At 39.9% G+C, this 17,554-nt stretch overlaps 1 protein-coding gene across 8 annotated transcripts in view; it reads right to left on the bottom strand.

Annotated features, from left to right (window-relative positions):
* The window catches only part of rundc3b (RUN domain containing 3b), a 96,545-nt gene that overhangs the window by 12,381 nt on the left and 66,610 nt on the right, over nt 1–17,554 (bottom strand). For all 8 annotated transcript variants that reach the window (XM_073054550.1, XM_073054551.1, XM_073054548.1 and 5 more), the window contains exons 7-8: nt 14,349–14,517; nt 8,566–8,723 (exon numbers count right to left, since the gene is read on the bottom strand). In XM_073054550.1, the coding sequence (XP_072910651.1) occupies nt 8,566–8,723; nt 14,349–14,517 (327 nt within the window). The remainder of the gene's footprint in view (nt 1–8,565; nt 8,724–14,348; nt 14,518–17,554) is intronic.

Genomic DNA, 17,554 nt, shown 5'->3' with positions numbered 1-17,554 from the left:
TAAATTAGTAGGCATAAATAAGAGTGTGCATCTAAAGATTTATTTTGTTAATGGTACTGCAGTACATTCAATGAAGCATGCGGTCTACACCACAGCCACAAACAGGAACCCCCTTTTTAAAAAGGATCTGAATTGTCCTGAAAAGAGATCAGTCATAGAAAATTTCTTCACAAAGTGCAGAAAATCTCTGGAATTCTGCATCAGAGAGTGAAAGAGGCCTGCTCATTAGAAGAGGAAGCAGATCCATTTTTGAATGATCAGGGGATTGTGGACTGTAAGGATTTGGTACAGAGAAATTGAGGCCTGAGGCAAATCCACCATATTGGATGGCAGGTCAGGCTTGAAGGGCTTGTTGACATTTTCTTGCGAATGAGCAACACCATTGGAACAATCAGAATCTGATTTACTACCACCAGCATATGTTAAACAAACCTGTTAAAATTTGAACAAAGTACCAGAGTGTTGGTGCTAACTTCCTTGGAAAATTAGGTTGCAAGAGGATCTTATAGGGGGCATTTAAAAATCTCCCTGCATAAACTTATTCTGAAGTTTTACTTATTTATTCTCACCAATGTCCTTTGAACAACATAAGGAAAAGAAACGTGTCTGCATATTGGAAAGGGTACAGAGGAGATTTACCAGGATGCTGCCCGGTTTAGAGTGTATGGATTATGATCAAAGATTAAGGGAGCTAGGGCTTTACTCTTTGGAGAGAAGGAGGATGAGAGGAGACATGATAGAGGTGTACAAGATATTAAGAGAGAGTGGACAGCCAGCGCCTCTTCCCCAGGACACCGCTGCTCAGTACAAGATGACATGGCTTTAAGGTAAGGGGAGGGAAGTTCAAGGGGGATATTAGAGGAAGGTTTTTTTACTCAGAGAGTGGTTGGTGCGTGGAATGCACTGCCTGAGTCAGTGGTGGAGGCAGATATACTAGTGAAGTTTAAGAGACTACTAGACAGGTATATGGAGGAATTTAAGGTGGGGAGTTATATGAGAGGCAGGGTTTGAGGGTTGGCATAACATTGTGGGCCGAAGGGCCTGTAATGTGCTGTACTATTCTATGTTCTATGTTCTAGATGGACAATTGAGACATTGGGGCAAAGGCACAAACATCCAATCTAAAAGAAATGGACCACTATAGCAAGTCCTGATATATTGTAGAAGTGCCATTTACTGTGCTTCTGTAACAGACACAAGTCACAGGTGAAATTGATTTCACTGCAATTTGCTTAATTGCAGTTATTTTTTAAAACTGAGCAAATGTTCCTTTAGAGCAGATAATTAAAATCAAGGATGGCCCATCATAAAACAATACTTCAATATTTTACAAGATGACAACAGTTCAAAGCCTTAAAGAAAATACTCGCTCTTTGTTTTGCCTGTGCAACAAATTATTATATTTTTGAACCATTTGAAATTACAGTAGGAATGGCCTCTTGCCTCTCGAGCTTATTCTGCCATTTAATATGATTACTGCTGATCCTCACCAAACCCGTGTTCCTGTATAGCCATGGTAACCCTTCACCTCCCATGTTTATGAAGCTGCTATGTACCCTGCCTTAAACATATCCAAAGTCTGTTTCCATCTCACTGAGAAAAGGAGATCCAAAGATTCGCCTCCCCTGAGAAAGGATTTCACTTCTATCTTAAATGAGGAACTACTTACTTTGTTCGAGATTTTCCTCACAAGAGACGGCCTCTCAACAACCCCGTCAACAACCTCAGTTTCCCATGTTTCAATCAAAAATTTCCTTTTGTTTTCCTAAGCTCAGCAGATACAAGCCGAGCTTCTTCAACCATTTATCAAAAACAGTCTCCATTCCAGATATGGAGTGGTTTTTGTCCAATGCATTCATATTCTTCCTCAACTAAAGAGGCTAATAGTGTTCTATTACTCCAGATGTGATGACATCAGCACCCCACGTCACTAAAGCAATATCTCCCTCCTTTTTCTATTCACTTCCTTCAGTAAAAGATCAGCAACCCAAAATACTGGTTGTGTCTCTATACTATTCTCTTGCACATTATGCACCAGGACAGTCAGATCCCTCTGTTTCTCAGAGCACTACAATCTTTTACCAGTTAGATAATGCACTTCATTTTCCTGCCAAGAAGCACATTTCCTCTATATTAAATTCCATTGGCCAGGTCTTTGCTCACTTACAACCTATTTGCACCCCTTTGTAACCACCTTATGCCCCTGTCCTTCCCTATTAATCTTCAGGCCAGATTTAGCAACCCTGGCGTCCTCATTAAATTCATTAAACTAAATTACAAGATTTTGAGATTTAAGCTCTAATATCTGCAGCACACCGTTCTTGCCAATCAGGAAAAAAGCCTAATTTCTGCCTACCCTTATTGTCTAGTCAACTAGGCAAATTTCTGTCAATACAAATGGCCTTACATCCCACCTATCTTACGAAATGAATAGAGTCATAGAAAAGTACAGCACAGAAACAGGCTCTTTGGTCCATCAAACCACTTAAACTGCCTACTCCAAACAACCTGCTCCGGGACCAAAGGCATCCATCCCACCCCCCCCCCCCATCCACGTTGTACAGTACCTTAAAAACAAAAGTTATAAATATAAAAAGTTATAAAAGTAATAAATGTTATTTATGGGCCAAAAACATTTTCCAAATTTGTTATTAAAAGTAAAAAGGCATAGGTTTAAGATGAGAGGGGAAAGACATAAAGGAGATCTGAAAGTTAAGTTTTTCCACTTAGAGGATGGTAATTATATGGAAGTTATTGCCAAAGAATGTGGTAGAGACAGGGTATAATTACAGCATTTAAAAAGACAATTGGATAGATATGGATGGGAACAGTTTGGAGGGATATGGGCCAAACCACAGACAATTGAGATTAGTGTAGATAGGAATCTTGGTTGTCATAAACAAGTTGGGTTGAAGGGCCTGTTCCCATGCCGTAGATCTATGAATTTAACAGATCAGAAGCCAAGTCTATATGGTAGCAGTTCTATAAACCCTCCAGCATCTTTCTTTGGTTTATCAATGCTCACCTTTTCCACAAACAAGGTTGTCTTACTTCACAACCAACTTAATCCTTCAAAGCTTTTCACACCCATTTTATTTTTAGCAGGCTCAAAAGCTTTAGATTTTGTTTACTCATTCAAAGGATATTGACATCACCGGCATTTGCTGTCATTACTCTTGGAAAACTGTGACATATGGAATCATGTAAAGTGCAGAATGGGTAAAGAGAGCAGACTTCCTTCACAAAAGGGAGTTGATGAATCAGATAGATTTAAATCTGAGACTAGCAGATTTATTTAACTACTTGAAATTAAATTCCCCATGTACTATGATGGGATTGCAACTCAGGTCTCTGATTCAATGATGTAGATAGAATCCTCATTGCTGGTCCTGTAATTTAACCACAATGCCACAACAAGAGGCAACTATGAAACAGAATCTTGTGAGTTTTTCAGCAATTAAGTTACCATCATCAACAATAGCCATCCTAGTTAAACAAGGACATTCCCTGCCTTTCTTTTATATCCTCATCCTTCAGGATTCCCCTTTGTATTTGAGAGTCCTAGCAAAAAAAGAGTAAACCTAGTGTCCAATGCATTTAGTTTTGAACCCTCATTTCCTTAAAACTGTTCATAATATCCAGTTGCATGCATTGTGACAAGCTCATACCATTTAGACATTCCTCCTTAACCCACACAACATCGATAAGTACAAGCTAGGTCACACTAGTAGTTCAGCACATTGATGACTGAGGCTAATTAAATGTGGAACTGAAACTCCAAGCTTCTCCTGGGATTTTCAACTTTCATTTGTAATTATTCATTCATTTTAAATTATTGTAAATTTTTGTAAAATTACAATAACCAAAATTACAAAAATAATCTTTTGCAAAGAGGAAAATTGTGAAATTCACAAATGGATACTTCAAAACTGAATTTTAATAAAAGAAATTACAAGTATGGATATCTCTGTATCCAATACATACTAAATATAAGTAAGGACAATAGGGAAGAGCCTCCACTTCCGTAGAAGTGTCCAAAGATTAGGCATGACATCTAAAAATGTCACAGGCTTCTATAGATGTGTGGGGCAGAGTGTTTGCAACATGGCCTGGTACGGAAACACCAATTCCCTACAAAAAGTAATGGATATGGCCCAGTCCATCAGAGGTAAAGACCTCCCCCACCACTACACTGGGCACTGTCATCATCCATAATCTGGGACCCATTCAGATCATGATCTCTTCTGCCTACTGCCATCAGGAAGGAGGCTGAGACTCACACCACCATGTTCCGGAACAGAGTTACTACCCTTCAATCATCAGGCTCTTGAAGCAGAGGGGATAACATCACCTGCCCCATCACTGAACTGTTCCCATAACCCATGTTCCCACTTTCAAGAACTCTTGTTCTCAATTGCTTATATATTAGTATTTATTTTCTTTCTTTTTGTATTTGCACAGCTTGATCTCTTTTGCACACTGGTTGTCCACTCTGTTGGTGTGATCTTTCATTTAGTCTATCATGGTTATTGGATATGTTGATTATGCCTATAAGGAAGTGAATCTCAGGGTGGTACATGGTGACATAGTTACTTCGATAATAAATTTACTTTGAACTTTGAATTTATTGCGCATCCATCTTCTCCCTCCCTCCCCCCACTGCCGTTGGCATGTCTTCCTCCAACAGTACAAACCAAAATTATAAATTTCAAAAAGTAACATTTAGTCCTCTTCTGTGTACATTCATACATCAGACTTGATTGAACATACTTTTGAAAAATTCAAAAGTACCAAGAGGTTTTGCAGAATGCAGATATACGGTAATTGCTGTTTACTGAACATGTCGTACTTCAATTTTCAGTGAGTCAGGTACAGAATTTTTTTAACCATGTCACATTATCATGATCCTGTTTCATTATCACCATGAATATACTTGAAAGTGCAACTTCTGGCTCACTCCAGTAGCACCGAAACTCAGCTGTCACATTGCCAGAGAAACGGTCACAGCTATCCTTTTCCAGGCTGCCTTCCATTTGTCATTTCCTGTCTTTTTGTGCATTATTATGCAGATCTTCCTAACAGCAGAATCAGCACAGTAACAACACGTCATTTCCAGAAAATCAATGATGTTGCGTTGCAAAGTTTGCACATACCTGCTGATTTCCTGAAACAGGCCGTGAGACGCCATCAGAGAAAACATCACTGTGAAATCTTACAGCAGGGCAGATTATTCTTGGAATATGCCATTTTTGAAAGAACTTCACATGCCCCGTATGTTCAAAATTTGAACAGCACATTTATCTTGTTGACCCTTTAAAATTCTTCTGGAAGCTGATCCAGTTCTTCCTCTTCAGTTCAGTGCTCTGTGATAGCAGTGCCATTCAGATCTCAGAACTGAAAAGAAAGCCTTTTTGTGCGCTCTGTTTCCCAATCTGCCACCAGTGGAAACAGATTCTCTTTTTCACATACAACTGCTAATGCACAATGAAATCTGCAGTAAACAAAGCTTCTGAATTCTCGTCACATGACAAAAGTTTCTGATGACATTCTGGTAAATTTCCTTCTCAGACCTTAGTATCCATTACAGTATGGGACCCAGATATGGCACAGTAGTCCACACTAAAATCCAATCAATAACATACAGCAAATAATGCAATGTAAAATCATCAAGGCTATACCTACACTCAGTGGACACTTTATTAAGTACACCTGCACACCAACTCGTGAATGCAAATATCCAATCAGCCAATCATGTGGCAGCAACTCAGTGCTTAAAAGCATGCAGATGTGATCAAAATGTTCAATTGTGATTCAAACCAAAAATCAGAATGAGGAAGAATGTAATCTAAGTGACTCTGCCATGGAGTGGTTGTTGGTGCCAATTGGAATGTCTCAGAACCTGCCGATATCCTGGGATTTTCACGCACAACAGTCTCTGGAGTTTACAGAGAATGGTGCAAGAAACACAAAGCATCCATCCTGTGGGTGAAAATGCCTTGTTAATGAGAGAGGTCAGAGGAGAATGGCCAGACTGGTTCAAGGTGACAGTAACTCAAATAACCATGCGTCACAACAGTGGTGTTCAGAAGAGCATCTCCGAACATACAACACGTCGAACTCGGAAGTGGATAGTCTACAGCAGCAGAAGACCGCACCGGGTTCCACTCCTGTACCTAATAAAGTGGCCACCGAGTGTATATTACAATTGTACAGAAATTATGGATTCCACAATATTAGCCTCTAGGGCAATATTTTGGCTGGGGTTGAAAGTTCTTCCTCTCACACTGACTTTTTTCTTGGATACCTATTCCAAAAAGGAGGAGTGGCCTACTGACAACAATGGTGGCATAGGGGATCGGTGACAATTCGATCAGGAGAAGTGGTGGGAGTGAGAGATTGCTTGAACTGGTTGAGAAGTTATCTTGTGCCAACAGTCAGTCAGACTGTGCCTAATACTGGGGCTAAACTTTCTTCAACCTACGTGTGAGACAGAGCAAAGTATCCTCACTGTCCAGGCCATCAAGCTGAGTACCGTCCCAGCCTCATGGATGGATTTCTGCTGATGGTTTGGGTCAACAACAAGACAAAGCCATGAATGTATTAAAGTTCATTCCACAATCTAAGTAGGGCTTTAGCTGTAGGATTTTAAGTCCAAAAAAAAGACTTCCTGATTTAACAAACTGCTTTTGGTAAAATTGTCAGACCAATTGGAAATTAACAGATCCCATCCATTATTGTGATCCTTGTGATCAGTAAGTAGTACTGAACTTTTTATACAATATCTAGATTTTTTGAAATAAACAACCTTAAAGATCACTGTTAATGATCAACTGTTCTGAACCATTAAGCAAGCTTAAAGAGTAATAAAGAGCGGCTATGCTTTAATTCAGAACAAAGCATATAACATAGAAGATTCACTCTGAAAATATTGAGTATAAATTATTGTTAAAATTATTAATTCTGACATCCACTCCTGTGCATCAAGGACAAAATGAACTAATTGGGGGTTTATGATCATCTAATAATGTTACGATCACCATTACAATCCAGTCTTTTTGGTTAAAATTTCAGATCTGTTGACTGAAGTAATGGATCGCCATAGCTATAGAAAATGGTCTCTAGACCATCTCTCCATTTATAGTTCCGAAACACAAAGCAAAAATAGAAAATGACAATGATGCTCTGTATTTAAATTTATTTGTTCTTATGATTGTAATAAGAATGGTAACCCAGAATTCAGACCACCCAGAATCTCTTTTGAGATAGTTAAAGGTCTCTCTTAAATCTCAGACAAAAAGTATTGTTATTGAGCTAATATACATAAAGCCAGAAAACTCAACGGGTCAGGCAGTATCTATGGAGGAAAATGGACAGTCAACATGATGGGTTATGACACTTCATCTGGACTGGAAGAAGAGAAGGTGGTGCAGGGGTGATTGGGAATGGGGAGGGAAATAGGAAGAAATGGGGCAAAAGCTGGCAAGCCAGAGGCGAATCCGGGTTGGGGCCGGTGGGGGGAGGGGTGTTGGGGGGGAGGCAGGTGGAGGTGGAGAAGTAAGGGGAATGATGCAAGAAGCTTAGAAGTAATAGGTGGAAGTGACAAAGAAAAAAGATAAAATCTGATTGGAGAGGACAGAGGATCATAGAATAAAAAAATGGAAGTGACAGGGTAACCAGTGGGAAGAATATGTGGGTGACGGGCAGGTGAAAACGGCAGGGGAAGTGAAAGAAATGGGGTGATGGGGGCCAGTGGGATAGGAAAACAAAAAAGGAGAGCAGAGTGGTTACCGTGAGTTAGAGAAATCAATGTTTGTGTTGACAGGTTGGAGACTGTCAAGGTAGAATATAATGTTCTGTTCTTCTAATCCGTGCCTAACCTCAATCTGCAGTGTAAACAGAAATCTACAGCACATTACAGGCCCTTCAGCCCACAATGCCATGCCAACCATGTAACCTACTCTAGAAACTGCCTAGAATTTCTCTACCTCTATTTTTCTAAGCTCCATGTACCTATCTAGGAGTCTCTTAATAGACCCTATTGTATCCAACCTTAGCAGAGGCAGCTGTGGACAGATATTTTAGTACGAGAATGAGATGCTGAATCAAAATGAGAGATTTTGGTGTTACTGTGTTGAAGTTTTCTGTGAAGTTCTGTAAGGATTAATGTTAATCTTAACACATTCTGGGTCTCTGCCTATGCACTGTGGTACAGATGCACTTGAAGTCAGATGCCCACGTATCAGACTCCCTACAGCTTCATGCTTTCCTAGTTACGTGGCAGCCATAACTGGTACATCTATTGAAGCTCCAGTCACTTGACCTTCATAAAAAAGTTATGAAATGCTTTTTAAAGTACCATTCAGTTAAAAGGATCAACTTTATTTGTGAATTGCTTCTATCCACAATTTGATCTGCTGAATATTGCCTGGAGTATAACTAGATCCCCAGCTCTAGTCATTTGCTTCATGTCTTCTCTGCACTGCCTTCTGAGATTCAATAAATGCTGCAATAATTAAAGTGCCTCGGTATATTCTGCTTAGTAAATCCGACAGTTAGGATGCTTACAGCTGATCCTGCAGTTCTAGGATGATAAACTCCAGTTGGTCCTTCTCCAGTTTGTGGTTCAGGTCTGTCTCTTCCATTTGCTGTAGGACAATCTTGTTTTGAGCCACAGACTCTGCAAGTTGAGCTTCCCGCAAACGTACTAACTCTTCCAAATAGCCCTAGAAAATAAAGAAGGGCAAACAAAGAGACTTGTTTTTTTAAAATAGTGCAAACATTCCTCTCACAGCATCAGAACAAACAGTAATTTAGACAACCCACTTGTTGCTCAAAACTGCAAAGGTTAGCACAGATACTGTAATATCTTAATGATGCAAAAAAAATCTTCATCCTCCATCTACAATGGAAACTAATTTGTAAAGTGAGCCAAGCAGTTGCACATGTATATAAATTTGGAAGCTCATTTCAAATTTGGTTCTTTAAAGTTATTATAGTCAGGGGTGGTAGTGGGGATAAGTTCCCACTACTTACTAAATGCTCCCAATGGCGTGTGTCTCAAATAGCCTCTGACAACCAAGTCCAGCTCCTGGCCACCTTGTGTGGCTTAGCAGCTAAGCCCAGCGGAACTGTTTCTACTGATAGAAGCAAGGGCAAAGGTGGGTTACTGGCACCTTGAAGCCAGTTGCTTTGAGCAGATGAGGATTGTTAGCCATGGTTGGCAGCTCATCCAGGAGAAGGAAAACTCTGATCTCAAACCCCTGCTGCCTTGCGGCTATTCCCACTCACAGGAACGGCTTCAGGACTAAATCCAAGAAAAAGCCCAAAGCTGTAGCCCCCAAGGCAGTCAGTCCTACATTGAGTTTAACACTGACTGGCAATTCTTGCAATGTTGCTGGTGCCAATCTTTATCAGTGCCTGCCATTCCTTTGGATTCATTAGCTGCATGGAGATGGGGTGCCTGCTACATGGGCAACGGCTTGTTCTGCATATCATACTGCCCTGGCTTGTGTATCAAATAGACACAACATCCTGACCAGAAGGCCTCAATTTCAAATTCACTATGGACTCACCCACTACTAAAAACATTAAATATAATAGAATTATAGTTTTCATTATCCTTGAAATAACCCTAGCACTCCATTTTTGCCATGTATTAAAAGCAGTTGGGGTGGTACAATACCTGTGATGGAATATGTTTACTTCAAAAGGTACAAAACATTTCCAATCCACAACTAGAAATTGTGTTAATATCCCCCACACCAATATTTGACTTTGATAAATATGTATTTGTGTGAGGACATAGAAGTTACCGGGAGATTTGTAATCTCCACATGAAAGAGACAAACTTGAGTATTGTTTGAAATTCAGAAAAGGCACCAATTTGCTCTGGTCAAGGAATTCATCTGAAATGGCAGAAAATAGTCCTGAAAATTGGTGACAATTCTCATTTGAAGTACTGTATTTAATCATCAGAAACTAAGGACGGCAGATGACCAGAATAGAAAATGCTTTCCCCACATTAATGCTGAAATTTAAGGAATCTCATGAAACAAGCCTTGTTCCATTTTCATTCATTATAAATCAGTAGCTGGTTGGCTAGGATTAGTAAATCGGGCTGAGAGTATCATAAACAGGAAATTAAATTCAGTGAAAATAAAAGGAAACTCAGCTGAAGGTGGCATTTGGCATACTTACCTTAATACGTCAGGGGCATAGAATACAGTATAAAGTTGGGATTTTATGTGGCAGATTTACAAAGCAGTAGTTAGGCTATGTATTGTGTGCAGTTCTTGCCTCCAACTAGTGAAAGGAGAGAGTACAGAGATGCTGCATTAAAATGTTACCTCGTTTGGGGGTCTTTAGTTATGGGGAAGAAATGGAGAGACTGACTGGCAAGCTGATAGAGGTATACAAAATCAGAAGGGGCACAGATATGGAAGACAGAAGCATTTTCTCATGCAGGGGTATCAAAAACAAAAGGATACAGAGGCATAAGCAATGTGAGATAAAGGAGTTTTAAAGAGGACTTTAAAAAAAATACACAGTGGTTAATATCTAGAACATGCTACAGAGGAGTTACCAAGGCAAGGTGGGCTGCAGAGCAAATGCTGCTAAGTGTGATTAAAATGGACCATTATTTAAAATGCTGTCTTCCTGCTGCTGCCATCATGAAGGAGATACAGGAGCCTCAGGATTCATACCACTAGGTTCAGGAACAGTTATTGCTCCTCAAACATCAAGTTCTTGAACCTGTGGGGATAACTTCACTCAACTTTGCTTGCACCAACACTGAACTGTGCCTACACCCTATAGACTCACTTTCAAGGACTCTTCATCTCATGTTCTTGATATGTATTGCTTAATTAGTTATTTATTATTACCACAAGTACCTGAAATGCTTGGGGCCGGAAGTGTTTCAGATTTTGGAATATATAATGAAATAGCTTGGGATCTCAACCATTTCTGACTCTGAATTTATGTCCTTCCAGGAAGCAAACTTTGTCTTACACTTGTTCATACATACCTTTTGTATCAGAAAATCCCTATAATATGTGCAGGGTAACACAAACAGCACAACAGCATCAGGAGAGTACCTGAATCAGCTGTTGAACAACAAACAACAGCAGGATCAGTGTGCATCGATGATGCCATTTTTGATTACAAGTTTGCAATTTTCTGTATCTGCATTTTACTTATTTTAGGTTTTATGTAAGGATAAAAAAGAATCAGGATTGTAGACTTGTTCTGGTGCTAGATTTTCATATCAACAGATGCTTTAAAAAAATTAATGCTGTGCCTTTTCTTAAATTTCTGAAAGCATCCTGCTGAATATTCACAATTATCTTCAGTTTTCAGTCGTCATGATAGATTTTTGCTTATTTCATGACAAGCATACTGTTAAGCACATATGTTAACTTTGACACTGAGCGAGATCCTCATTTTTCACCTTATATATGTTGTTTTTCTATTTTTCATCATCTTCAGTTCACTACGTACGTGAGCTGTACGAGAATTGTGTGACGCACAAAGACTTGCATATCACCTGGGAACCTTTCCAGCACTCTGTGGACTTTTCCATTTCAGACTTCATGTCAGAGCTCAAAAACAATTTGGATTTTGGAGATCTTCAGATTTTGGAATTTGTTATAAAGGCGTACTCAACCTGTATTCTGCTGTTTTATTTATTTGCACAGCTTGTTGTCGTTTGCACATTGGTTGCTTGTCCATCTTCTTGGTGTGTTTTTTCCTTTTTTGTGGTGTTTCGTTGTAACGTACTGTGAATGCCCACAGGAAAATTAATCTCAGGGTTGTATATGCTGACGTATATGCACTTTGATAATAGATTTACATTGAATAAACTTTGAATTATTTGATGGTTGGCACGGACGAAGTGAGCCAAAGAATAAATATCCATGGCGATTTTATGAAACTGGGGTGGGGCGGTTGGTGGAAACTGATTTAGACAGACAAAAGTTTGAGCTGGAATTTGCAGACTTGCTTTTTATTTGCAGAATCTTGAGTTTATGAAGTGGAAAAGAAACCCCAGAGCAGAATGCAAGCAACAGGGTGACCACAGTTGAGAGCCCTCTACTACGGTGGGCGAAGAGGAGAGACATGCCAGAAATGGCTGCATGGAAAGTCATCCTCTCCGTCACATTTCAGTGAACAACTGCTCAAGTAACTGACTGGGAGATTTCTGAAGAGGCTACAATCCGGCAAAAGTGCTGCGAAGATTGAATGTTGAGCTAATTCACATTGACTGAACTCAGTGGAAAAGAAACAATTTTTAAATTTCCCTTAATATTAAAAAAAAGCTTTGAAGTAAAAAATGCCTACTGTGAGCAATGCAATAGGGCATTTCAATGGAGTAGAAACTTCCTCCAAATACACACTGGATCAACTGAAGTTATCACCTTCACACCACTTAATTCCCTAACTACCAAAGCTATATATCTGAAACTGAACAACACCAGTCAAAAGGCATTTATTTAACCCTGACTTGAGTTTTGGATGTTATATCTATGGTAGCATTGAAATACATTGATATATTTCTACTTTTTAGTTCATCAGCTGTTGAATCCCATTTTCTTTTACCAAGAGACTTGAATACTCAATCACTTGACCTTTCATAAACCTGAGTCATTAAACAGTTCCTACATTGTAACTTACATTGAGCCCTTGTTCCCTCGTCATACTTGCGCTTATAGATCTATACCATCTCCCAATTATGCAAAACAGTTCATTTTTTTCCCAAATTCCAAAGAGTTCCACCCCTCCCTAATTCACATTTATCCCTTCTACACCAATATACAAATTTCAAGCAAATCTGACCCATTGATCATCCCCAAATTCCACCAACAGTAGTTTCTTCTTCAGGCATCAAGATTGGAAGCTTTAAAAAAAATTCCCTCCCCATATTTTTCACCTCTCTAACATCTGCTATAAAATTTTCCCTGCAGCTTTGCCTAGTTTCTCTTCTATCCCTTTTGTGTCACAGATTGGTAAGCATCTTCAACTTTTAAAAGTACTGTAAAAATGCTACTTATGCTTTTTATAATGAGGGCTGGTTGTGCCGCTGTTCATTGGATATGTAGACACAAAAAGGTTGGATATCCAAAGCAGAAATGCCAAAAAAATTAGCCGGGGTGGGGTGCGGGGGAGGTGAGGTGGTCAGAAGAGTTGTAGATGTCAATGAGAATAATCTAGCCAAAGAGGTAGAAAAGAAATGAAAGAGTGGAGACAGCAAGATAAAAGTTTCACAAGGCCTACTGGGGCAATTTTTAATGGATCTTTGGAAGGAGTTAGATGCAGGGCTGAAGGATTATATTAACTAAAAGAAATATAGAGAAGATGAAATCAAATAAATCTTGAAATAATGGTTTGATGTCCAGAGGTATTTACAGCTCAGAGGAATGAGATGTCTTCAGAGAGTTAGTATCGGCCTCCAAAAGGGTAGCAGTGCCCCTCTCGGCACCTTGAATAAGAATGGTTGAGTTGAAACTGAGAGAAGAATTCCAATTCAGAGTGGGTCAGATTAGAGGATGGCCAGTGTCTCTATAGAAATGGCTTCCTGGTCAAACGCAAATTGTGAAAGGAGATACTGTGGGTTTTACTGTGCCAGAAATTGTTGAGAGATCGGGGAGGAAACAATGAGAGCAGAGCTGAGCAATGTGTCAAACCCAAGGCTGATGTAGGGTGTAAGGGGATGACACCGAGGCCTTTGTTGACTGACTGTTCAGGGTCCGTGAGGATTATGAAAACATGCAGAATGTAAGATAAGGTGCGTGGGGAAGAAAATGAAAGAGGCTGTGTTATCGCATCACTTATTTTCTATGGCAGGACATCCTGGAAGCCAGTGCAAATAATTTTCCATTGCACTGGATTCTGTGGATCTGCACATTAAAAACTGAATGGAATGTCGTGTGAAGAAAAATAAAGCTGCAGATGCTGGAATCTGTAACAATAAAAATAAGAGGATATTAGAAGAACACAGTGGGTAAATCAGCATCTGTGGAGGCAAAAGATGCAAGTCAACATTTTGGATCAAGACCCTGTGTGTAGCAGATTGATATTAAGCTTCCAATGCTATCAGTGGACAAGGAAAACGCTTATTCCCAAAAATTTTCATCTGGAAACGATTAAATGGGAAACAATTAGAAAGCGAACTGCAGATGCTGCAAATGTGGAATAACAACAGAAAAGCAGGAAAGCCAGCTCCTTTGAAGAGAGACACAGGCTTAATGTTTCAGTTAAGTGCTCTTCCAGCAGAGCTAAGTGCAGATATATTTTTTTTTTGTTTTCTCCCGCTGCTGGACACTACTAACCACTTTAGCTGTGACAATTACCTTCTGCTCCAACGCCAGCCTGAATTTCTGCTCCACACGCTTGCACTTGTTATACCAGCTGTGCTCATCAGTAAGGAATGGTGGGCCAATGTTCTCCGGCGTGCTGCCTTCACTACTGCTGCTCCCCAGAGTCCGTAACTCCTCTTCATCACTGCTAATGCTCTCAGAGCTTGGACATAACATGACATTTCATCAATTAGCTTTAGATGAAATTGCACTGATGAACAACTGCTGCAACTATTAGTCTCCTGAGGCAGAAAAATGGACACATGGTAAACTTGGAGTCTGCATTCTGATTTGTGCATCGAATTGCAGAGCAGGTTAGCAAAAGCTCTGTGCTTACGTGCAGCAAGAGACCTGTCACTTCATTACAGTCAATAGAAAATATGAACTTCAGTTTACGTAAATCAGCTGATTTCAAAGGCAATTAATATTCAGGGTCTGCAACAAAACTAAGCAAGGATGGGGAATTTGAATGAAGAGCAAGATTTCTAACTGGCTACAGCAGTGAGCAAGAGCTAACCCTGGATCTTGATGAAAGTATAGATGGGTGGATTAGTAAGTTTGCAGATAATATTAAGATTGGTGCTACAAGCCCCTTAACAGTGTTGATGAGCAGAGGGATCTTGGGGTCCAAGTTCATAGCTCCCTGACAGTGGCTACACAGGTTGCTAGGGTGGTTATGGAGACGTATGGCCTTTATTAGTTAAGACATCAGTCAGGAAGTTATGTTGCAGCTTTATAAAACTCTAGTGAGGCCACATCTGGAGTATTACATACAGTTCCGGTTCCCCCATTATAGGAAGGATGTCGAGGCTTTGGAAACATTGCAGAAAAGGTTAACTAGGATGTTGCCTGATTAGAGGGCATGGTCTACAACAAGAGGTTGGACAAACTTGGGTTATTTTCTCTGGAGTGCCAGAGGCTGAGGGGAAATGTGATAAATGTTTATAAGATTATGAGGGGCATAGATAGAGAAATTAGAAAGCATCTTCCTCCACCCCCCCCCCCCCCCGCCCCCAGAGTTGAAATGTTTAGTACCAGAGGGTATGCATTTAAAGTGGTGGTGGTGGGGGGGGGGGGGGGGGGGTAATTCCAAAGAAGATACGAGAGGCAAATTTTCTTCCCCCTCCCACCCCCCCACAAAGAATGGTGGTGGGTGCCAGGAATGTGCTCCTGGGGGATGGTGGACGCAGATAAATCAGGGATTTTTAAGAGATGGTTAGATTATCACACAGAAATGAGGAGTACAGAAGGATATGGACAGCGTGCAGGCAGAAAGGATGTTTAGTTGGCCATTTGCTTACTTATTTAGTTGATCTGGCATGACATTGTGGCCAAAGAGTCCATTCCTGTGTTGTACTGTTCCAAGTTCTAAACCAGTTCAATATCAATTTTGTGTTAACCCTGGCCAGTGTTTGCATTCAGCCTGCCAGATGCTTGTTTGAAATGTGCAGCATTAACTGACGCTAGTCAGCAAATAACTGTGAGTGATTTTAACTTGCCTTGTGTTCCTTGCCAGATGTCACCAAGCAATACATCTGCAATGGATGACCACGCTGCTGGCTGTTCGAGCAACCCAAATTAGAGATGTTGGTGTGTCCACCCAAGTCAGGCCCCAGTTACAAAGGCAATGGGTGGGAATTAAATCAGCAACAAATAATAAATCTGAAAATTCCCAACATTTGAACTTCCATGTAACAGCAACTTTTTTTGTTCAATACTGAAGTGTATACAAGTCTTTCAGACAGAAATTAGAAAAAAAAAAGAAATCGTGCTGAAAAAAGATTTGTTCTGTGGAGGAAAGATACCTGGAGAACTGGAAGTGATTTCTTGGGAATAGTAGAACCCAAAATGGAGAGCAAAGATGCCAATGATAGGCCAATGTGTATTAAACCTAAGAGTTAGGAATTTGGGGGCAAGAGAAAGAGTGGTGGAAGAGGAGTTAGATAATAAATGCTGGTGAAGTTTGTAAAGTGAATTAATCTGACCATGAAGGCAATGCAGGGATTTGAAGCTGAAAGACCTCAACATATATTTTTCTGGGATACGAGTACGTGTGTAAGTGATCATGAAGGCAAGGCCGAGGAGGGCTGAACATTAAACGTTGAGGAGTTTGTGAAAAACAGATTAAGAAAAATATACAAGAAATCCCATAAATAAACAATTCCAGTTATGCCTAGATAAAGATGTTGACAGCTCAGTTGCAACCCTCCAAGCAAAGCTGCATTGACACTGTAATAACAACATTTGGAGCTCCTCTGCTCAGCTCAAGACTGAGTAGTCCAAGGTTTTACGCTTGTTGATTCAGACTGAACAAGTGTAAAGGAGAAGGGACGGAATTAATGGCAAAGCAAAAGCTGTAATTTCTATGGATTTAAGTTCACAAAATACATACATTAACCAATTTGTCGAATGGAAGTACTGTATATCTGTCCAACTATCAATCATAATTCAATACAGTCGCTAAGTTCACACAGGAAAGTGTCATCCTTTCTGCAATGCAAATTATCTATTCTTCTGATCTTCTCTTTTGGAAAGACTTTTAATTTTGGGTCCATTTTTAAATTACATTGTCACTGGATCCAGGACTAATGCATTACTTTTAAGTCCAATTAATATGTAAACATCAACATAATCAAACTAAGGTGCTTTTATACAGAGCAGAAGGTGATCTGCCCAATAGTAGGAGATTTCATAACTGTAATGTGAAACGTGAAGCAATTTAAAGATAATGAAGCAAGTCTTCTAAATTTAGGAAGTAGTATGCAGAGAGCCAGTGCTATTGTAATCAGAGTTAAGACATGGAGTAGCCCTGATCCAAGTAAATGGTGGAATAGTCTTCATGGCTGAATGGCCTACTCTTTTCCTAGTTCCCATAAAAATAGCTGATGCCAGGGAAAAAAACAACTATACTTAATTCTACAAAGTTTGGTGACAGTATAGGCTTGGGTCAACCAAATCTTCCAATTGTTCAAATACTAGGGCTGAGGTCACTTAGACAGAATCAACTTCAGCACCATTCTGATATGATTGTGGCAGATGTCAGGGATGTTACACAAGCACATTCTTTAAAACAGTACAGCCCACCTACTGGATTCTTTGAAGTACACTGAAGATTAGTTCATCTGAGCTTACATGCCATTATCTCAGTCAGAAACCCAAGAAGAGGTAGAAATTCCCCACAGTAGGCTTTGTACATCTCA

Source organism: Hemitrygon akajei, chromosome 8 (assembly GCF_048418815.1).
Source record: "Hemitrygon akajei chromosome 8, sHemAka1.3, whole genome shotgun sequence".
In the NCBI taxonomy this organism is placed as follows: Eukaryota; Metazoa; Chordata; class Chondrichthyes; order Myliobatiformes; family Dasyatidae; genus Hemitrygon; species Hemitrygon akajei.
The sequence above is the reverse complement of the archived record's forward strand: the minus strand, read 5'-3'. Positions and strand labels throughout refer to the sequence as shown.